At 41.9% G+C, this 25,079-nt stretch overlaps 1 protein-coding gene across 1 annotated transcript in view; it reads right to left on the bottom strand.

Annotated features, from left to right (window-relative positions):
• fbn1 (fibrillin 1) overlaps positions 1-24,559 on the bottom strand; it is a 207,393-nt gene extending 182,834 nt beyond the window's left edge. The window contains exons 1-8 of the mRNA XM_060924311.1: positions 24,352-24,559; positions 23,766-23,968; positions 18,554-18,636; positions 17,273-17,371; positions 16,228-16,323; positions 12,870-12,965; positions 5,675-5,872; positions 2,557-2,682 (exon numbers count right to left, since the gene is read on the bottom strand). Coding sequence (XP_060780294.1) covers positions 2,557-2,682; positions 5,675-5,872; positions 12,870-12,965; positions 16,228-16,323; positions 17,273-17,371; positions 18,554-18,636; positions 23,766-23,905 — 838 coding nt within the window. The 5' untranslated portion in view covers positions 23,906-23,968; positions 24,352-24,559. The remainder of the gene's footprint in view (positions 1-2,556; positions 2,683-5,674; positions 5,873-12,869; positions 12,966-16,227; positions 16,324-17,272; positions 17,372-18,553; positions 18,637-23,765; positions 23,969-24,351) is intronic.
• Positions 24,560-25,079: the final 520 nt, after the last annotated feature.

The raw sequence follows: 25,079 nt of genomic DNA, 5'->3' as shown, positions 1-25,079 counted from the left end.
CATTCAAGGAATCTGGAGGAATTTCAGTATGTAAAGGGCTCAAGTCTAATCTGAACACCCATGATCTCCAATCCCTCAGACGGCACTGCATCAAGAACCGTCATTCATCTACAGCTGATAGAACCACATGGACTCAGGATTACTTTGGGAAACCTTTCTCAAGCTACAATACAGAGTTACATCCACAAACACCAGTTAAAACTTTACTGTGCAAAAAGGAAGCGTTTTGTTACCTCTAGGCTGGATTGTTGTAGTACTTTATGATGGTCCAGTTAGTGCATAAACAAGCTCCAGTCCAGAATTCAGCAGTGAGAGTCCTTACTAAAACCAGAGGATATGACCACATCACCCCTATCTTGTCCATGCTGCATTGGCTCCCAGTAAAACTGTACACTGATTGTAAAATATAAAGACCTATAAAGTGCTGAACTGTCTTGGGCCACAGTACCTGAACAAACCTTTAGTCTCTTATGATCCATCACTCCTGTTTTGATTGAAAGGTGCAAGCTATTTGTTGGTACCTAGAATAATGAAGGTGACAGCAGGGCAGAGCTTTCTCTTACAAAACGCCACAGTTATAGGACAGCCTTCCAACTAGTGTTCGGTCTTTAAATCAATGCTGAAAATATATTTGTTTAGTAACAAATATAAGCCTTTAGTTAATAGTTTGTTTGTTTTTTTCAGTAACGTTGCTGATCTGGATGGTCCATGGGCATAGAGTGTTTCGGTAAACTGGGATGTTTGGATACTGTCGCCCCTACAATCACTTGTTCAGTCTGGTTTGTTGATGGTGTAGTGCTGGCCGATTTATGTCCCAGGGCTCCCTCATGTCTGTGTTACACTCTGAAGCTCCCTTTTATTTATGCTGTCATGATTAGGATTGCCAGAGTCCCTGCTTGAACGCTGTGCACAATGTACATCCTCCTAAAGCACTACAAGATAAGAGCATACCTAATCATCTGTGTTCTCTCCTTCTCTCTCTACCTGGCCCATCTTGATGCTCAACCCCTGCTTGGCCCCACCTGGATAACCTAAAGTGTGCCATTAGATTGCTGTGAATGGTCCCAAAGGGATACCTTAAAGATGGCTGTTCTTGTGCAACATAATGATTTCACTTGCTAAAAACAGTTTATACTCAAGTCTCATTCATTATACAGTGTAAAACCCCACCTGGATACTACAGGCTTAAAGCTAAACAACTACTGAAATAAAAAATGGCACTGATGCCTGATATCCTCATACTGAGCACACATCGTTCAACACATTGAGCACTGCTTGACTCTCCAGTGTACAGTTGTTAAAGAACAATGATTCTTAATCGTACTATCCAGTGTCACCCAGATGAAGATGGATTTACTTTTGAGTCTGGTTCTTATCAAGGTTTCTTCCTCATGTCATCTCAGGGAGGTTTTTTCCCCTTCATCCCATCACCTCTGGCTTTCACATTCGAGATAAAATTCTGTAAAGCTTCTTTCTTTCTGTAAGCTTCTTTCCGATTCTTTATATTATGAATTAGAATCTATTCGAGGCAATAACACACTGTTTTGGACTCAGATTACTGAAAAAAACCTTCATAACCTTTTTAACTAATGAAATGGTTGCGTACTTAACCTTAGAATTAACATTTATAGCTAACTAAAAATAAAACGTAAATGATAAATTCCTCTATTGGCCATGTGGCTGAATGCTGATGGCAGACTAGAGTAAAATCTGTGTCTCTTTCTGCAGTGTCAAATAAACAACCACGTACCACCGTATTTTAGTTTTATAGTTTTATAGTTAGACATCCACCCTGTCAGCCAGAGTTTAATCCTCCATGTTTCATAAAATAAAGGGTAGGAGTGCCTTTGATTGGGTTTAATTTAAGGCCTGGACTGCACCAGATAAAGCCTGAGTTGCATATTTAGCTTAAACACCATTATTACTGCAGAGAAGTGGCAGAAATCATGACAATAAATGTGATTTTAGAGTCTGTGTGCAGCAGAACATGAAAAGTTGTCTCGAGAAATTTAGAGAATATTAGCTTGGCTTGAACCTCATGTTTGGTAACAGATTCCTCTCGTCCCAAGACCATCTCCAATCTTTGATTTTAATGATGAGTAAAATAAACTATCCTAATGGGAAACCAGCCCCTGGGCTCCTCCTTACCCCTGGTCATATATGCACAGAATTAACAGATGGCATCATTGCTTTTATGGATTTCAGATTTTACAAATCAAAAAAGTCAAAGTCCTTCCCACGCCTCACAGTACCTGGTATTCCTGAGCAGTCTCCCACTCAAGTACTAACCAGGCCCAACCTGCTGGTGGCGCATCGGGCGGCGCCGATCTCCGTTACAGTGGGGGCTAGTCCTCTGGTAACCACGAGAGTTTAACTCCCCATGCACATCTGTATTGCAGCGTGCCTTGCCAGATGGTAGTAGGTACCATTTTTATGATGGTCTTTGGTATGACCCGACCGTGAATAGAACTCATGATCTCCCGATCGAGAGGCGGACACGCTACCAGACATTTATTAACACAGTGTTCCTAGCAGGTCAAAGGTCAAATCTCTCACCTTCACATTTCTGGCTGATCTCATTGAATCGGTGTCCTGCAGGGCATTTACACTCGAACGAGCCCACTGTGTTAATGCATTTTCCTCCCTGACACAGACCAGGAATGGCCTGGCACTCATCCACATCTACACACACACACACACACACACACACACACACACACACACACACACGTACACACACAGAAATAGAAACACTTTAAATATTGCAATAATGAACATTCAAAATATAGCTCTATAAATAACCTTTAAACATTTACAGTATGTCACAGATTTGTACGCTTTCAGTACACAAGTGTGGATGAACAAATGTACATACAGGAATGCAATTGCTTGTCTCTTTCTCACACACACTCACACACATGCAGGGTGATAAATAAGAGCAGTGGGGAATGTGGAAAAGTAAAAAGACAGATATTTGCAAAGAGACACACTGGAGACAAAGCGTCTGAAGAAACATAGAAGAACAAGAGAGAGAGGGAGGAAAAGAGGAAGAAAGTGAGTAAGAAGGTGAGAAAGGGGAGGACGGAGAGCAATGAAGAGAGAGAGAAAGAGAATGTGAAAGGAAAAGAAATGAAGAGCGAGTGAGAGGGACGCAGGGAGGACGGTGTCTGCTAACCCTCCTCAGTGTGGTTCAGACAGCCAGACGTTAGAAGAATTTCCCCAGCTGGAGAAATAAGTGTGAGGGCCAAATGGAGCAGCATGTGGCTGTGTCCCAAACGCACAGTACGGCTTCTCAGCACACTCATGCTCTGAGAGTCACAGATTAAAGGTCACATTGATGCCTTATTCACCCAGACTAGTGCTCTAGAGCAGGAGATCCCAGTGCAGACTGGGGCGGGGTCAGTGTCACTGCAGGTCTCTCTCTGCTCTATTGATTTTAGCAATAAGTCTGAGTATGAGTTATTAATGTGGACAGTGAATTAGTGCACATGCTTAACTGACATGTTGCATTAATGCACGACTATGTACAGCTTCATCTATTAATAACAAGAGCGACTTTCATGTACGATGTAATAAATGGTGTAACTGAAAAGTATTTCAGGTGATTTTCAAAGAGTAACTGTGTGAATTATATCATGCAAAATAGGAAAGGTATTTACTTTAAGTACTGCACTATAGAATGATGAGTATTTGCTGTAAATACTGTACAATGGTGAGTATTTACTACAAATACTGTAGTATAGTGCACTATAGAATGGTAAGTATTTACTGTAAACACTGTAGTATAGCATACTAGAGAATGCTGAGTATTTACCGTAAATACTGTACTATGGTGCATATTTACTGTAAATACTGTATCATGGTGAGTTTACTGTAAGCACTGTAAATTCTGTAGTATAGTGCACTATACAATGGTGAGTCTTTACTGTAAGCACTGTACTATGGTGAGTATTCACTGCAAATACTGTATCATGGTGATTTTACTGTAAGTACTATACTATGGCGAGTATTGACTGTAAATACTGTACTATAGTGTACTATGAATGGTGAGTATTTACTGTAAATACTATAGTGTGGTGTACTATACAGTGGTGAATATTTCCTGTGGTACTGTACTATGGTAAATATTTACTCTGCATACTGTACTATGGTGAGTATTTACTGTGAACACGGCAGTATAGCGTACTATGAATGGTGAGTATTTACTGTAAGTACTGTACCATAGAGTATTTACTGTAAATTCTGTAGTATAGTGTGCTATACAATGGTGAGTATTTATTGTAAGTACTGTACTATGGTGAGTATTTACTGTAAATACTTTAGTGTAGTGTACTATATGATGGTGAGCATTTACTGTAAATACTATAGTATAGTGTACTATACAGTGGTGAATATTTACTGTAAGTACTGTACTATGGTGACTATTTACTCTGCATACTGTACTATGGTGAGAATTTACTGCGGACACTGTAGTATAGTGCACTATAAATGGTGAGTATTTGCTGTAAGTACTGTACTATGGTATTTACTCTAAATACTGTAGTATAGTGCACTATACAATGGTGATTATTTACTGTAAGTACTGTACTATGGTGCGTATTTACTTTGCATACTGAACTATGGTGAGTATTTACTGTAAATACTTTAGTGTAGTGTACTATACAATGGTGAGTATTTGCTGTAAGTATTATACTAAGGTGAGTATTAACAGAAAGCACTGTACTATAGAATGGTGAGTATTTACTGTACACACTATAATATGATGATTATTTACTGTAAGTATGTATGATAAGTATGGTGAGTATTTACTGTAAGTACTGCACTTTAGAATGCTGGGTATTGGCTGTAAATACTAGAGAATAGGACTCTAGAGCACTGTTTAAGTACCATACTCAAGAAGAATGAGTTTTTAAGTACTGTATGCTGTAACGGAGGTGTGTAAGTGCTGTACTATTGACGGTTGGTAAGTTCTGTGATAGAGAATAGTGAGTATCGGAGTACTGTAATGCTGAACAGTGTGTGCAAGTATTGTTCTCTTGAACAGTATTTATTTTAGTGTAATCAGGAGCAATCTGTAATAAACTGTAATAACTAATCTGGTGTGTGTGTGTGTGTGTGTGTGTGTGTGTGTGTGTGTGTGTGCGTGTAGTTCACTGAGGCGAGTGTGTATGTGTTCTGACAGCGCTTCCTGTCCTGCCTGGCTGCACAGGCATGTAAAACACCAATGAGGACCAAACCAAATTTAACCCAATTACAGCAGATTGCAGTGTGTGTGTGTGTGTGTGTGTGTGTGTGTGTGTGTGTGTGAAAAGAGAGAGAGAGAGAGAGAGAGAGAGAGAGAGAGAGAGAGGGAGAGAGAGAGCTACATTTCTAATGTTTCAACCAGAAAATAATATTTCCTATAACCACTACAAGATGTCGGTCTGCTAAAGTGATTACTGAGTCACTGAAATAATAAAACTGCTAGTTGGCTAATTCGTTAGCATGCGCTAACTTAAAGAATCAATAAGAATGTGAGTGCTAACTTTGGAGAAACCTGTGAATACTTAAATCTGTGTATACATTGTCTGAGTGTGTAAGTGTGACACTTGTGTGATTGTTAGTGAGCATGTCTACTATAAATCTGTATAATGTGATAGTGTGTGTGTGTGTGTGTGTGTGTGTGTGTGTGTACCCTGGCATGCTCCGGTGCGGTGGTTTGGGATGAAGCCCCGGCGGCAAGGCTGAGGCTGAGCAGGACACTGTTCACAGGGGTGACCCCAGGCTCGGCCCACCGTCGCACAACACAGTGTTTTAGTGCATACTATCCCTGTCAGCTGCCCCTGACACATCTGATTACTCACTGCAGCAAAACACGGTCCTGTCCGGTAGTCTGAAACAAACACACACACACACACCACATAGGAAATCACAATTATACACAGGAACTCTACACGACTGCATAAGAGAGAGCATTGTGTAAGTGGAATTTCTTTTTAATCGTGTGTTGGCCTGGGAGAGGTGCAGTGTGTGTGTGTGTGTGTGTGTGTGTGTGTGTGTGTGTGTGTAAATGGGTTAGACGTATGTGTGTAACAAATCAGTTAGCTCTAAAGAGCAACAAATTACACTGTACATGTCGAATAAAAGCACGCCATTTAACATTTTGCCTTGGAGAAATGAAACAGAGAAGAATCCAGGAACACACTTTAATAGTAAGTGTTTCAAGATGAATATATTCTAGAAAACACACACACACACACACACACACACACACACACACACACACACACACACACAGACAGACATTTTGTGTGATATCAAAGTTTTTCTTTATAAAGCACCACTCCATTTCCCATCCTGATGTATTAATGAAGATAAATGGCACCTTTCGGTGTGGGCTGGTACCAAAGCCTGTAGGGAGCTGTTTTTATTTCACACCAATCGCTATAAACAACACAACTCAGACAGGACAAATAAAATGACTCAGATAAGATAAACAACATGACAGATAAGATAAACATGACTCACATTAGATAAACTACTCAGACTGGATAAATAACTCCACTCAGACAAGGTAAACAACACAACTCAAATAATATAAACAGAAAGAGTCAGATAAGATAAACAACATAAAACACAAGATAAATAACACAACTAAGATAAGATAAAGTTATAAATACTTGTGAAGTGGTAAATTTATAAATGTATATGTTGAAGAAATATCCAGAATTTATAGATTCTTTAAAGCTGCTTTGTGAGAATGTCTCATCTCATCTCATCTCATCTCATCTCATCTCATCTCATCTCATCTCATCTCATTATCTGTAGCCGCTTTATCCTGTTCTACAGGGTCACAGGCGAGCTGGAGCCTATCCCAGCTGACTACGGGCGAAAGGCGGGGTTCACCCTGGACAAGTCGCCAGGCTTTGTGAGAATGTCCATTGTTAAAAGTGTTATATAAATAAAATTTAATTGAATAAACAACACAACTCAGAGATGATAAACAACACAATTCAGAAAAGATAAACAATTCCACTCAAACAAGATAAAGATACACAACTAAAATAAACAACTCCACTCCGACAAGATAAACAACATGACTCACATGAGATAAACAACTCAGACTAGATAAATAACTCCACTCAGACAAGGTAAACAACACGACTCAGTTATGATAAACACTAGGACTCAGGTAAGATAAACACTGCAACTAAGAAAAGATAAACAACACAACACAATTAATATAAATAGAATGACTCAGAAAAAAATAAACAAAATGAGTCAAATAAGATAAACAACCTGATTCAGATGAGATAAACAACTCAACTCAGATAGGATATACCACAGAAAACACAAGATAAACAACTTAGATCAGATAAACAACAAAACAACAATACAGATAAGATAAACAAAATGTTTTGGGTAAGATAAACAACTCAACTCAGGTAAAATAAACAACATTACTTGGATAAGACAAATATTTTGACTCATGACTGATAACACTCATTACTTGACTTATGTAAGTTAAACATCCTGAGTCATAAAATAAAGCAACTAACATACGATAAAATAAACAATCTGAATACCTTGGCTCAGATAAACTCCAATATGGAGGCTAGAAACAACTCAACTCGCTGAAGTACTTTTTTTTTATTTTATTCGTCACATGCACACTTCAAGCACGGTGAAATTCATCCTCTGCATTTAACCCATCTGAAGCAGTGAACATGCGCACACACCCAGAGCAGTGGGCAGCCACACCAGAGCGCCCGGGGAGCAGTCAGGGGTTCAGTACCTCGCTCAAGGGCACTTCAGCCCAAGGCCGCCCCACGTCAACCTAACTGCATGTCTTTGGACTGTGGGGGAAACCGGAGCACCCGGAGGAAACCCACGCGGACACGGGGAGAACATGCAAACTCCGCACAGAAAGGCCCTCGCCGGCCCCGGGGCTCGAACCCAGGACCTTCTTGCTGTGAGGCGACAGCGCTAACCACTACACCACTGTGCTGCATCTCCACTTAGTTTTCTGTAAAGCTGCTTTGTGACAATGTCGAGGGTTAAAATGCTGCAGAAATAAAACTGAATTTCATTTCATCAAAAAGTTCTTGTGGAGTTTTAGATCTGCAGCACTGTCTGGGAATTCAGCGTGTACAGTTAGTGAGTGCTGATAAATAGAGATTTTTTAACAACTAATGAAAAAATACTGTTTCTTTCTGTCTGTCTGTCTGTCTCTCTCATTTTCTTTCTCTCTCACTGTCTCTCTTTCTCAGTCTCTCTGGATGCCTTTGTAATGAGCTGTGCTGCATGTCAAAGATCACTATCAGCATTCGCAGCTCCATGAGTCCACAAGGCAATCCAGCCCTAAATCATTTACTCTGTGTGTGTGTGTGTGTGTGTGTGTGCGTGTGTGTGTGTGTGTTTCTGTCAGGTACCTCAGTAAATACACACACCACATATCATAATCAACAATACTTACAGCAAAACAAGACACATACATGTTTTTATTTATTTTAGATTTAATTTTCAATTAAACAATACAGTATTTCTTTAAAACTATTTCACACTGCACGCACACACACACACACACACACGCACACACACACACACACTTGAAACGCCAACATATGGATTTTGGTTTCTAGGAACTTACTTCCGGATGGTGTGAAGTGTTATTGCTCTCTCTCTCTCTCTCTCTCTCTCTCTCTCTCACACACACACAATAAATCTTCATTCTGCATTGAATCACCATTACACCCACACTTAACTTACCACAAACTGACCACAATGTCCTTCTGTTTACCACACGCAATGCTGATGTTTGAATGTGCACTTAAAATTGTGTGTGTGTGTGTGTGTGTGAGAGAGATGCAGCAGCGCAGCTCCACTATGTTTATCTGGAGGGTGTTTCAGTTTAGGTCTTGCTAAGAGAGGATTAACAATGTGTGTGTGTGTGTGTGTGTGTGTGTGTGACAGAGAGAGATGGACAGGGAGGGACTGCATTTGTGGGTGTGTGATGTCATTCATTTCTTTGTATAGATCCAGCTGTGGGACACTCCCAATGATTCGGCATCTGGCAATAATCACACACACACACACACACACACACAGTAGAATGCCATAACACTGTCTAAAATAATTGACCACCACACCCCTCACTCCTACACCACACCCCCTCACTCCTACACCACACCCCTCACCCTTACACCACACCCCCTCACTCCTACACCACACCCCCTCACTCCTACACCACACCCCCTCACTCCTACACCACACCCCTCACTCCTACACCACACCCCTCACCCTTACACCACACCCCCTCACTCCTACACCACACCCCTCACTCCTACACCTCACCCCTCACCCTTACACCACACCCCCTCACTCCTACACCACACCCCCTCACTCCTACACCACACCCCCTCACTCCTACACCACACCCCTCACTCCTACACCACACCCCTCACCCTTACACCACACCCCTCACTCCTACACCACACCCCTCACCCTTACACCACACCCCCTCACTCCTACACCACACCCCTCACCCTTACACCACACCCCCTCACTCCTACACCACACCCCCTCACTCCTACACCACACCCCTCACTCCTACACCACACCCCTCACCCTTACACCACACCCCCTCACTCCTACACCACACCCCTCACTCTTACACCACACCCCCTCACTCCTACACCACACCCCCTCACTCCTACACCACACCCCTCACTCCTACACCACACCCCTCACCCTTACACCACACCCCTCACTCCTACACCACACCCCTCACCCTTACACCACACCCCCTCACTCCTACACCACACCCCTCACTCCTACACCACACCCCTCACTCCTACACAACACCCCTCACTCCTACACAACATCCCTCACCCTTACACCACACCCCTCACTCCTACACCACACCCCTCACCCTTACACCACACCCCCTCACTCCTACACCACACCCCTTACCCTTACACCACACCCCCTCACTCCTACACCACACCCCTCACCCTTACACCACACCCCTCACTCCTACACCCCACCCCTCACCCTTACACCACACCCCCTCACTCCTACACCACACCCCCTCACTCCTACACCACACCCCCTCACTCCTACACCACACCCCTCACCCTTACACCACACCCCTCACTCCTACACCACACCCCCTCACTCCTACACCACACCCCTCACTCCTACACCACACCCCTCACCCTTACACCACACCCCCTCACTCCTACACCACACCCCTCACCCTTACACCACACCCCCTCACTCCTACACCTCACTCTCTCAGTCCTACACAACAATCTGGACTCCTACACCATACCCCTTCAGTCCTACACCTCATCCCCTCACTTCTACACCACACCCCTCAGTCCTACACCACACTCTGTACTCCTACACCACACCCCTTCACTCCTACACCACACCCCTCACTCCTACACCTCACTCTCTCAGTCCTACACCACACCCCTCAGTCCTACACCACACCCCTCAGTCCTACACCACACTCTGGACTCCTACACCACACCCCTTCACTCCTACACCACACCCCTCACTCCTACACCACACCCCTCAGTCCTACACCACACTCTGGACTCCTACACCACACCCCTTCACTCCTACACCACACCCCTTCACTGCTACACTCTCTGTCTTTAATGTCTGTAACTCAGTCGCATGTGTGTGTGTGTGTGTGTGTGTGTGTGTGTGTGTGTGTGTGTGTGTGTGTGTGTGTGAAACCTGTGTGTTGTAAACAGTGTGAGGAACAATAGTGTTTCCTTTCGGAGAAAGGGAGTGATGCCAAATCAACAAACAATCTGGAACGCCATGCTCAGAGCTCGGACAAGATGGAGCCAAACACACACACACACACACACACACACACACACACATGCAAGTACACACAGGCTGTTAACAAACTATCTCAATCCTGATTGTATGGCTAATGCACACTTTTGATCGAACCACATTCTGGAAAACGCATTCCTCAATACACACTACTGAAGATACACAAGTAAATACACACTCCTCTGCACACTCCTGAAAATAAAATCCTGCAAGACACACTTTAGTTCTGGACACATCCTGAGAACACACTTTTAAAAGTCATTGAAACAAACTCCTGAATAAACACCCCGGGATAAGCACTCCTAACGTACTCCTGAATAAACATCCCTGAAAACACACTCTTGAAGCTTACTCTTGGAACACACTAAAAAAAAACACACCCCTGAATATACAGTCCTGAAGTTCCCTCCCAAAAATCCATTCCTGCAGCACACTTCTCCAGAAGACACTTCTCCAGAAGACACTCCTCCTGAAGACACTCCTCCTGAAGACACACTCCAGTTTAATTTCTCATGGTGAAACTGAATGTTCTGGCCTCACAGAGACAGACGTGGTTTGTTTTGGGCATTTCTATGTAAATATGTATTGTAATGAAAAGCACATGGTACCAAACAAACACAGCAGTGTATCTCTTGCTCACACACCCTGTTACGGCACATCTGTATTAAATTGAGTCTGTACAGAGGGACGGGTCCAAACACATGACAGAACTTGAGCTTGGGGAAAAAACAAGCTGAAAAAACACAATGAAGGCCTGTGAATTGTCTCTCTGTCTCAGAGATACACATGCAGCAGCTCAACTGCACAAGCAGAACCTTCTAATCAGGATGAAAGAGAACTCCAGAACCACATTCCCAATCTTTATCATCCAAATCCCTCCACTCCAGAACCCATGTTCTCCAGAGTCTACTCATCCTGACCCTCAAAGCACAACCTTGAAACACATTCTCGAAGACACACTGCTGAAACCCAGTTACTCCAGAACTCACATTTTTCAGGGACTCTAGACAATATGCTTTCCAGTCCATGTACTCTCTGAAACTTGAAACAATCAGGAACATGTGCTGTTGTCTCCAAATCCAGGACTCTACAAGTCCCATGTTCTCCGGATCTTATTCTGCCAAACTATAGCATTTCAAGAACTCCACATAATCAAAAACACACCTTCCAGACATTACATTCTTCAGAAGTCAGCATGCCCAGACTATTGGTTCTTCAAATCACACTTTCTCCAAAACCTAAGTTCTCGAAGACACATGAACTATCTCCACACTCTCTAAATTTCATGACCTTCTTCAGGACCTATGATCAGAAACCATGCAGAATTCACAGCCTACAGATACCATATTCACCAAAACCTACAATCTCCAGAACCAGCATCATATCTATAATTAAAGCTTGCTAAGATGCATTCCCTCGAGACCCTTCTCCAGAATATGGAGCTTCCAGAACCAACATCATGATCAGAACCACAGTTCTCAAAAGAAACACGTTCTCTAAACCATATGCTTTCTGGAAACCTGACTGCTCGAGTTCTCCATATCATATCTTCTTCAGAACCGTCCCTCGTCAGAATCTGCATTCTCTACAGCTCAAGCACTCGAAAGCATATCATTTCAAGACCCCCACTTTCCAGAATACTCTCTAGAAAAAAAATCTTCTAGAACCAGCATTATACCAACCAACCATATAAAGTATTCTTCAGAATTGCCACTTTCCAGAACCCATGTTCTCCCAGCTATGTATATTATTTCTAGAACAAACACTATCCCACTATTGCTATGGCAATAACCTAAATCACTGTCACAGCACTATGGCAACACACTTCATCATTGTCACAGTAGTATGGAAATTAACTACAGCAGCATCACATTGCGATGTCAAAAAACTATATCACTATCAAAGCACTATGGCAACAAGCCATCTTACTCTCACAGTATGATGTAAAACAAACTATATCACTGTCACCATGGTAACATCACAGAAAGGGATAAAGTTTGAATATTTGTGATGTAAGAGGTGTTGAGTCTTACCTCGTTCACACTGAGCTCCGGTGAATCCATATGTACACACACAGCGGTTTGGAGCAACACACCTTCCTCCATTCAAACATCCTGACTCACACACCGCTACACACACACACACACACACACACACACACACACACACACACACGCAACACACAGTACAGCATTATTCATCAGTGTAGACACACCAATCAGCCATAACATTAAACCCACTGACAGGTGAAGTGAATAACTGATTATCTCATTACAGTGGCACTTGCAAGGGGCGGGGTTTATTAGACAGCAAGAGAACAGTCAGTTCTTGAAGTTGATGTGTTGGAAGCAGGAAAAATGGGTGAGTGTAAGGATCTGAGCGACTCTGACAGGGGCCACATTGTGATGGTGAGATGACTGGGTCTGAGCATGGGGTGTTCCCGGTATGCAGTGGTTCATACCTACCAAAAGTGGGCCAAGGAAGGACAACCAGTGAACCGGTGACAGGGTCATGGGTATCAAAGGCTCACTGATTTGCATGGGGCATGAAGGCTAGCCCATATGGTCCAATCCCACAGAAGAGCTCCTGTAGCACAAACTGCTTAAAAAGTTCATTCTGACACCTTTCTGTTTTAGCCAGAATGAACTTTTTCAACAGTTTGTGCTCCGGTAGCTCTTCTGTGGGATTGGACCATACACTCAAAAACATAAAACATTGGATTTACTTAACCAAGTTATGGCAACCGGTCCCATGAAACTGTGTTAATTTAGATGTACTGAATACAGTTATGTTGAGTTTATTCAACAGAGTTATGTTAGATTTACTACACAATGTTGCATGGACGGTATTAAATAAAGCCATGTTGGATTTAGCTGACAAAATTATGTTGGATTTAATTACAGTGGGGCAAAAAATTATTTAGTCAGCCACCAATTGTGCAAGTTCTCCCACTTAAAAAGATGAGAGAGGCCTGCAATTTTCATCATAGGTACACTTCAACTATGAGAGACAGAATGGGGGGAAAGAATCCAGGAAATCACATTGTAGGATTTTTAATGAATTAATTGGTAAATTCCTCGGTAAAATAAGTATTTGGTCACCTACAAACAAGCAAGATTTCTGGCTCTCACAGACCTGTAACTTCTTTAAGAGGCTCCTCTGTCCTCCACTCGTTACCTGTATTAATGGCACCTGTTTGAACTCGTTATCAGTATAAAAGACACCTGTCCACAACCTCAAACAGTCACACTCCAAACTCCACTATGGCCAAGACCAAAGAGCTGTCAAAGGACACCAGAAACAAAACTGTAGACCTGCACCAGGCTGGGAAGACTGAATCTGCAATAGGTAAGCAGCTTGGTGTGAAGAAATCAACTGTGGGAGCAATTATTAGAAAATGGAAGACATACAAGACCACTGATAATCTCCCTCGATCTGGGGCTCCACGCAAGCTCTCACCCCGTGGGGTCAAAATGATCACAAGAACGGTGAGCAAAAATCCCAGAACCACACGGGGGGACCTAGTGAATGACCTGCAGAGAGCTGGGACCAAAGTAACAAAGGCTACCATCAGTAACACACTACGCCGCCAGGGACTCAAATCCTGCAGTGCCAGACGTGTCCCCCTGCTTAAGCCAGTACATGTCCAGGCCCGTCTGAAGTTTGCTAGAGAGCATTTGGATGATCCAGAAGAGGACTGGGAGAATGTCATATGGTCAGATGAAACCAAAATAGAACTTTTTAGTAAAACTCAACTTGTCGTGTTTGGAGGAGAAAGAATGCTGAGTTGCATCCAAAGAACACCATACCTACTGTGAAGCATGGGGGTGGAAACATCATGCTTTGGGGCTGTTTTTCTGCAAAGGGACCAGGACGACTGATCCGTGTAAAGGAAAGAATGAATGGGGCCATGTATCGTGAGATTTTGAGTGAAAACCTCCTTCCATCAGCAAGGGCATTGAAGATGAAACGTGGCTGGGTCTTTCAGCATGACAGTGATCCCAAACACACCGCCCGGGCAACGAAGGAGTGGCTTCGTAAGAAGCATTTCAAGGTCCTGGAGTGGCCTAGCCAGTCTCCAGATCTCAACCCCATAGAAAATCTTTGGAGGGAGTTGAAAGTCCGTGTTGCCCAGTGACAGCCCCAAAACATCACTGCTCTAGAGGAGATCTGCATGGAGGAATGGGCCAAAATACCAGCAACAGTGTGTGAAAACCTTGTGAAGACTTACAGAAAACGTTTGACCTCTGTCATTGCCAACAAAGGGTATATAACAAAGTATTGAGATGAACTTTTGTTATTGACCAAATACTTATTTTCCACCATAATTTGCAAATAAATTCTTTAAAAATCAGACAATGTGATTTTCTGGATTTTTTTTTTCTCATTCTGTCTCTCATAGTTGAAGTGTACCTATGATGAAAATTACAGCCCTCTCTCATCTTTTTAAGTGGGAGAACTTGCACAATTGGTGACTGACTAAATACTTTTTTGCCCCACTGTAACAACGTCACGTTGCATTTGGTGAACAGAGTTATGTTGGATTTATTTAATAAACTTGTGTTTAATTTACATTTCTGCATTCTGTACTGTCTGCATTTGTTCCAACAATATCTACTTAAAGTACTGTACACAACACAAAATAACCATTTAACTCAGTTTTATTTGTTTGCCCAAGTGCATATTTCAATTTGAAAAACTAAACATTTGGCAGATTACAATGTCAAAAAAATAGAAAGGTGATTCAAGTTACTTTAAAGAAAAAAAAGCCTTCGCCTTTGTTGTAAAGTGCACGGGCATCTTTAAGTGCATATAACCAAGAAAACCATTATGTCTTCACACTGATCTGCATCAAGCCGAACCATGCGCTGGAATTCTACAAAAATGGCCGTTGCTCCCCCCGTCTGCCTTACTGAGCATGTGCAAGAAAGTACGGAGAGCACATTGGGATGACCTTAATGCAGTTTAATCAACTGTATTACATAAATCGACCTCAGTAAGGTCTAATAATCATAAAAACCAATACTGTTAGGTTATTAAAACAAAACTCACTTGATTTAATCGTTAAACACGACAATATTTAATAAATTTAACATGAACTAGTTATTTAACTCCAGCGACATGCATGTTTCATTTCTTTGAGTGTATGGGCTAGCCTTCGTGCCCCATGCAAATCAGTGAGCCTTGGCTGCCCATGGCCCTGTTGCCGGGTTCACTGGTTGTCCTTCCTTGGTTTGAATGTGACTGATATTTTTAAATCATTTTTTAAGAAATGCTTTAATGTATCAGTCGAAATGATCTCATTAATAATAATAATGAAGTGCATTATGGGTAATGTTGTGTTCACAGTGCTGTATGACTGAAAGGTGCTGATGAAGAACTTTTCCTTACGCTGGCCGCAGTGAGCCCCGGTGTAACCTTTCTGACACTGACAGTGATCTTCAGCACACGTTCCTCCGTTCATACAGCGGATGTTACAGTTTTGAACTGAAACAGAGCAAATATATTAAACACACACACACAGTGAAGATATGGGTGTTAATTTGTCAGGGCGGGGTCTGTAATAAAACATCTGCAGGGCTTTTTTTCTTCCAAATCCAGATGTTTGTGTAACACATTCACACATCATGACATCATGAGTTTATTTAGTAAAATTATAATCATGATTTTGTGCTATAATGAATATAAAGTTGGAATTTATACAGCTTTAGTGTTTTATAGTTTATTTAATAGATGTAACACTTTTCTTTTCATCCATTACTCTCCAGAAAATGCCACCTGTAGGAAATACAGCATGGAGGAAGTGATGCAACCCATTTCTCTGATTTTTTAAGAGCATCTGTTTCATGAATATGTGAAGTATTTTAATGCTGTGTGGATGTGCACACACACACACACACACACACACACACACACACACACAGAGGACAAAATATTTTTAATAGCAGTACGCATCTGCTTGTAAAGTCATAGAGATGTTTGTTCTATTGGGACTAAAGCAATTGGCTCGTCCTTGTGTTCATCTGAAAGAAGAGATCATTTTCAGCTCCTGCATAAAACTAACACGAAGCAAACAGGTCTAATGTCCAGACGTCTCTGAGGACCGAGTGTGTGATATTAATATGTCCTGACACTCTCACACTCATCACCTCACTCTCAGTCCTGAGGCCTGAAACATCCAGAGGAAAGCTGAAACGTGCAGGACTGTAGAAGGATCCAGGGTGTAGGGGTTACAGATCGGTTTTGGATTGGACTCTGAACTCAGTGACTCCCAGAAGAGATGAAGTAATGGACAGTGAATGACATCATAGATGAAGCAGGAATTAGGATTCGACGGCAAATTAAATTTTGCACAGAGAGCCTCTTCTAGAAAGTCTTGACACAAGAAATAAAACATTCTTCATAAACACACACACACACAGACGCACACACACACCTGATTTGGATCCACAGGACGGAGCGATTTGTCCAGTTGGGCAGGTGCACATGTTTGGTCTGGAACAAAATCCGTCACCACAGGAACTACGGCAGATCGCTGGAGAGAGAGCGAGAGAGAGAGAGAGATAGAGAATAGGCTCCGCCCCTGGTTCACCTGTGTCATGTTTGTCATTCTGAGGACCTTCATTAACTTTGTGTTTAACTTTATTTGGTTTTGGTGTTGTGTTTGTAAACGCCACAGCTGGGTGGTTGTGTGCTCCACTGCTTTACACTTCCAGGGTTGAGAATGTGTTTAAAGGTTGTGGCTCCTCTACAGGAACGTGAACTCCTTTTCCACATTCCTGTGTCCTGTAATGCTCAAGTGAACTGCGTATTTACAGGCGATTTCTGTTCATGTTTATTCTGAATGCTGACTTTCGACATTCTGTGTTCTGAAATTCTAAAATACCAAAGTTCTGACGCTGCAGTGTCTCCAGTGTCTCTCTGTTCCTGAGTGCTCTGGTGTCTCCTGCTTGGGTTTTATGGCTGAAGCAATAATGGATTTGATTTGTTTAATTACCGAATGTCTTGGCTGTTTATAAAAAGCTCGACTGAAGTCACTGCATGTCAAACATAACGTTAAAATAAGTCCACAATGGACAAACAGCAGAACAGAAGAGTTTCAGGTTTTGAGTCAAAACTAAGATTTAAGTTTCAGGATTTGAGCTTTAAGGTTAGCGAACTGAGTCTGCTCCTTTCACTCTCATTTCATTCTATCTGGTGAATAAACCATTTCTGATTGTTGTGATGGAGATGGCGAGAGCACATTTCCTCACTTTCAGCTGTGAAACAATATAAACAATCAGCCAGCACACATCACCGGCACAAAGTCCACCACGGCCTTCCTGAGGAACCCAACATTCTATTCAGGAGGAAAAAACATCATCACAGTACGTTTCCATCTCAACAGAAGTCACATCAATCCGATCTTTCTGTGGGATGCAGATTCCTGTCAGAGATGGAAGAGAAGCATCTACACGGAGCACTGGACATCTTTTTAACCCCTTCCTGTGCAACCTACTGTAGATAATGGAGCTGATGGTGATGCTATCAGAGGGGTGGAGCTTTCAGAAGCCTCTGTGATTGGACAGAATCTGACACAAGTTTTGGTTCTAAGAGGATCAGTTGTGTAACGTGTTAGTGCTCAGTTTGAGGTGTCGGTCCACAGTGTGTGATTTGAAGCCAGTTATTCAGTCATTTGATTGATATATTTATCCATAAACAGATCTTTAACACTTACGGACAATGCACTGGTTTCCTCCTGTCAGTGTTTTCCATCCAGGACAGCAGAACAGGTGTTGTCGTGTTCCACACACATTTGGTCTACAGAAAAGAACAATTTAAAAAATGAATTCAGTAAACAAGTGCTTTAAGGAAGCAATATTTATTTGATATATTGAACACATAATTTTTAACCAGCATTAATCCGTGTTCCACAAAACATCTCGCACTCTCGCTCTTACACGCTCGTCTGAATGAACACAGTTCAGTATTCGGTACATGTGCATTTTTGACTCAGTTTACTGCATGCCTTCAGAGCTGAATCACCAAACACAAATCAGGAACATTCTGTTTTTTTTTTTACAATCCAATATGATTATCTGCAGTCACACTGTGCTCTTGCATAACAATGCTGGAACAGGAATGTGTCACAGTCCAGGCCTGGAGACCAACCACACCAGTACCAGACCTGCCAAACATCATGTTGAGTTATCACTCAAAAACAATGCAAATAATAAAAACAGCAGATGAGTCAACTGACATCTGGAATGACTGACAGTTGTGTAGGGGTTATGAATTCTCTGATATCATCTGACCCCATGGAAGCCCCGCCCCACAGCATCCTCACTTATGGCTCCCAACATCCCCAACCCCCTGAAGAGACAGAATTGTGTATGAGGAAGGTCACTTCCAGGGGGTCACTCCTTCTCTATACACACCACTGCGGTATGTTTGTTGATTAGCTTTCAACTATTTGCTCATTAGAGTTTTATAATCAGAAAACCAACTTCTAGCTGCATGTGGTCCAAGTGCAAGTATGAAGCTGGTGTCTCTCATCTGGCTTTGCAGAAACATACAACTGTGTGTCATCAGCACAACAGTGGAAGCTGATACGATGCTTACGAATAATATCACCCAGAAGTAACATATACCTCAACCATGAAAGCATAGTCTGGGATTATTTAGCTAAATTAGCATACAACCCCAATTCCATAAAAATTGGGACACTGAATAAATAAAAATAGAATGTGAAGATTTTCAAATCATCGAAACCTGATATTTCATTAAAAATAGTACAAAGACAACATATCAGATGTTGAAAGTGAGAAATTTTATTGTTTTTTGAAAAATATTTGCTCATTTTGAATTTAATGTCAGCAACACATTTCAGAAAAGTTGGGACAGGGACAACAAAAGACTGAAAAAGTTGTGTAATGCTAAAAAAAATAGTTAGGTTAATTGGCAACAGGTCAGTAAGATGACTGGGTATCAAAAGAGCATCCTAGAGAGGCAGAGTCTGTCAGAAGTAAAGATGGGGTGGGGTTCACCGCCCTGTGAAAGACTACGTGAGCAAACAGTGCAACAATTTAAGAATAACGTTCCTCAATGTAAAACTGAAAAGAATTTGGGGATCACATCATCTATGGTCCATAATATCATGAAAAGATTCAGAGAATCTGGAGAAATCTCTGTATGCGAGAGACAAGGCTGAAAACTGACACTGGATGGCTGTGATCTTCAGGCCCTCAGGAGACACTGCATTAAAAGCAGACACGTGTCTGTAGTGGAAATCACTGTATGGGCTCAGGAACATTTCAGGAAACCATCGTCTGTGAAAACACTTCATTAGTGCATCCACAAATGCAAGTTAAAACCAGATATAAACAATATCCAGAAACCCTGCCCCCTTCTCTGGGCCCGAGCTCTTTTATGATGGACTGAGGCAAAGTGGAAAACTGTCCCGAGGTCTGACGAATCAAAAGTAGAAATTATTTTTAGAAATCATGGACTCCACATCCTCCAGGCTAAAGAGGAGAGGGACCATCCGGCTTGTTATCAGTGCACAGTTCAAAAGCATTCAGCATCTGTGATGGTATGAGGGGGCATTAGTGCACATGACATGGGGAGCTTGTACATCTGGGAAGGCATCATTAATGCTGAATGATATAAACACGTTTCAGAGCAATATGCTGCCATCCAGACAAAATCTTTTTCAGGTAAGGCCTTCCTTCTTTCAGCAAGACAACACCAAACTGCTTTCTGCACATATTACAACTACATGGCTCCATAGTAAAAGAGTCTGGGTGCTAAACTGGCCTGCTGCAGTCCAGACCTGTCTCCCATTTAAAACATTTGGTACATTTTGAAGTGCAAAATATGACAAATGAGACCCCAAACCGTTGAGCAACTGAAATTGTGTATGAGGCAAGCAGTTGGTCTCCTCAGTTCCCAAACATTTACAGAGTGTTGTTAAAAGTAGAGGTGATGCAACACAGTGGTAAACACGCCCCTGTCCCAACTTTTCTGAAACGTGTTGCTGACATCAAATTCGAAATGAGCACATATTTTTCAAAAAACAGTAAAATTTCTCAGTTTCAACATTTGATATGTTTTCTTTGTACTATTTTCAGTGAAATATATGGTTTCCATGATTTGCAAATTATCACATTCTGCTTTTATTTACAGTTTACACAGCGTCCCAACTTTTTTGGAATTGGGGTTGTGCAGTTTAATGTTAAAGACCAGTGTCACTGAACTGTCCTAAGAGACAGGACAGTTCAGTGACGCTGATGTTCCTGTGAGCCGAGCTACACCAACATCAGCAACCACAATGTCATAAAATTTCACATCACTGCAATCACATGCTGAGACACAAATCAGTAAACCCCTCACTTGAATATTAATACATTATTGTTTCTATACTAACCGCTCATTCACAGGGACTCGTGCAATCATGTGTTAGCATTGATAAGTTTTCTGTAAGGTTTCTGGAAGGAGTATCCAGTGTCAGTGCTCTGTGACAGTCAGAGGTGAAGCTGGAACTTTAAGGACGGAGGAGTTTACACTTCTTCTTCTTTACAATTTCTCAGGAACACGATGGATCAAGCTGTGTTTATTTTTCCTCTGATTAACTCTGAGAGAGAATAAAGACAGACTGCTGAGGGAACGAGTGTTTATAACATTGCTGCTATAACGTCAGTGAGAACAGGAACTAACTGTTTCACTGAACATTCCAGAATATTAAAAGTAGCTATAAAAGAATTAAAAAAGTACAATGTGACATTCTTTACCAAATAAAAATTGCAATCGTTGAAAAATTGCTTTTCTCCACAACAGCGACACACACATTGGTGTATGAGATGCTCATCATGATGCCCTAGCCTGACTCAGAGATAACGATCATGTAAACATCACACTCGGATTGTCACATGACTCAAAACATCTGGAGTAGGCTGATAAGAAAGCCAGCTGCTGATAAATAAGTAAACACTCACATCACTCCACTGAACCTTAATTCACCGTTTAAGGATCATTTGAAGTAATAACATGTTTAATGATGAGAAGGAATGACACGCCCATGTTTGGAGGAGGGAGTCTGTCATCGCAGGGAGTTTTTCTTTGTCACCATCACCTTCTGGCTTGCTCATTAGGGATACATTTTATAATCCATATTTGTAAAAATGTATATCCGGAACATATATATTTCCGTAAAGCTGCTTTGTGATAGTGTCCATTGTTAAAATTTCTAAACAAAAACAGGCAGGCGGGTAAAAACCTGCGCAAATGCATAGCGTAGGTATGTCACGGAGGGGGCGTGTCATATTGGATTTGGAAGGGTTCATCTTTACTTAAACTCGTAATCTCAGGAGAATTTCTTTGACGACCTGAGAACTTCCTCAGAGTCCTGCATTCACGTAGCTGACACAAATGACAACACAGGCACAACTGGATCAAATCTGTCATTCTGTACACTGTAAAACATTTCAAACTGGTTTAACTTGGAAATGCAAGTTCACCCGCTGCCTTGAAAATGCAAGTTAACTCAATTTGATGATTATCTTTGTTTCAACTCAGAAAAAGTCACAATTAGTCACGACAACTAAGTAATTCAAGTCTAACCTTTGAAAATTTGCACAGATTAGTTCAAATTAAAAGACTTTTCAGAGCTCATTGAGTTAAAGAGAAAAAGTAAGTGGACATAACTCAACAAGGCTGAAATGTTTTACAGTGTAGATCCATGTTCTGTGTTTTGCTGTACTCCACCTCTCACACACCTGTCGCAGATGTGCTGTGTTCTAGATCACTTGGCTCCACTGAAACAAAGCAACAATTTTCCAACACGACTGAAGTTTTAATTCAGTTCAGCATCGTTCCACTCGATGCCCTTCCTCAGTATATCACCTCAATTTCAATAGAAAAACAGGAACAGCCATAAAACCTGAATGAACGACACTCACTGGGACTCAATTCAAAACACACACCAAACTACAGAGGAACGTCAAACCAGAACCAGATACTTGGACCATTGTAACCATTTATTCAACCCAGAGTTATATGAGATCTCAGCTCACCGAGGTCGCCAACAGAATCTCATCTCATCTCATCTCATTATCTGTAGCCGCTTTATCCTGTTCTACAGGGTCGCAGGCGAGCTGGATCCTATCCCGGCTGACTACGGGTGAAAGGCGGGGTTCACCCTGGACAAGTCGCCAGGTCATCACAGGGCTGACACATAGACACAGACAACCATTCACACTCACATTCACACCTACGCTCAATTTAGAGTCACCAGTTAACCTAACCTGCATGTCTTTGGACTGTGGGGGAAACCGGAGCACCCGGAGGAAACCCACGCGGACACGGGGAGAACATGCAAACTCCACACAGAAAGGCCCTCGCCGGCCACGGGGCTCGAACCCGGACCTTCTTGCTGTGAGGCGACAGCGCTGACCACTACACCACCGTGCCGCCCAGCAACAGAATATTTAATGATATCTTTAGTGATAAAGACGCCATAACACTGCAGCAGATCGTTCTGTAGAAATGTTAGTCAGTACGCAGGGTTTTAGGAACAGAACTCATCAGAGACAGCAGCACTTTATACAAAAGCTTGACCTCACTGCACTTCCTGAGGATTAAACATAAGAAATAAATAAACACTTGACTTTAGCATGTTGTGTTCGAGGAATTAAATGAGAAACACAAATAATTTTTTTTAATAAATGGAGAAAGATAATAAAAATACTTGTAATTTAAGTGCTCACTCAGCTCAGTTTCTCTAAAGAACACAAACCATCACTTATAAAACTGCACTCAGATTTATTTCCCTGGAAAGTCGAAAGCAAAACATTTACATTTCTGTATCGATCATCAGTCCGCTGAAGACACAACAATCAAGTGGACTTTAAATGAAATCTTCTTGCTATTGAAACAGTTAACAGTGTTGTTACCCCTTGAGGCTGAGCTGCCCTGTGTTTCCTCTGCGTTTGGTCCTGCTGACTTCCTTCTGCTCTGGTTTGACATCTTCAGTTGCGCCAAACACCACAAGAGCTGACCAAAATCCCAAAATCAACAACCTCAGCCACCACATCCTGCCCCTCTGATAATCCACTTTATAAAAGAAAACGCAGCTCAGGGACGATCCGGATCAGATCTGCAGGAAAACACACAAAATAATGCAGTAAGATTTTATTTGCAGTAGAACAAACCAGAAAACAGACTGCAGATCAGACTGCACTGAGACAGAAAAAAAGATGGTGATTCTTTTCTTACAGACTAAAAAGAAAAACAAAAAAAAAACAGAAAGTAGTGGAATGCAAGAAGCCCAGCAGCCAAATGAGCCAAAATCAGCAGAAATCAGCAGTGCAGGATTTGCATAAAAAGTGCAAACAGATGTCGGAGCAAGATCAGCTCTGTGTGAGATCAGCCAACGTCCAATGCTCAAGTCTCAGCTTTTACACACACACACTAAAAACAAAAGTCTTAAAGTAAGTAAAGAGAAAGCTAGAAGAAGAAAACAGCTGGATGTTACTGCACCTCCCTGCAGCAGCCCTGGGTCTCTCTTCTGTCTGATAGAAAAGCAGCTGGAGAGAAGAAGAGGAGAGAAAGAAGAGCGCAGGATCCTCGGCTGGAGCTTTAGGAGACTTTAATCATGGCAGGAGATCAGCTTGAGGCAGTGACGTGAGGAGACACACAGCTCCAACTGCTTTCAGAGCTTTTGAGCACGATGAGCTGAGTGTTTGACTTTCACCAGCTCTCTCTCTCTCTCTCTCTCTCTCTCTCCCTCCTCCTCGTCACTCTTCTCCTCCCAAAAAACACTCCCTTTTCTTCTCTTTTCGTTCCTTTCTCACACACTCTATATTTTCACAACTGCATTATGAATTTGTCTCCTTTCTCTGTTTTTACACAACAGTAGATTTTATTATAAACTCAGAGAATTCCTCTGGAAATGAACCATAATGACTCACTGACTCACTGATTCAGTTCATTTTAACAGGCATGTACAATAAAAAATCTAATTCAGTGAGTTCAAAAGAGTTGATTCAGTAAATTTGATTCATCTGCTATAGTGTGTGCAGAGATACAACAAAGTATTCATCTTTGTGGAACAAACAGCATGAACTAATCACTTCCCATATCACATTTATTTATTTATTTATTTATTTGTTTCTGAGAATTTCTCATCTACTGTTGCACTGTATGTAGTCATCTCTCTGTCTGTCTGTCTGTCTGTCTGTCTCTCTCTCTCTCTCTCTCTCTCTCTC

This window comes from Neoarius graeffei, chromosome 6 (assembly GCF_027579695.1).
Source record: "Neoarius graeffei isolate fNeoGra1 chromosome 6, fNeoGra1.pri, whole genome shotgun sequence".
Taxonomy (NCBI): Eukaryota; Metazoa; Chordata; class Actinopteri; order Siluriformes; family Ariidae; genus Neoarius; species Neoarius graeffei.
Note: the sequence above shows the minus strand (reverse complement) of the source record. Positions and strands in the feature narration are given on the sequence as shown.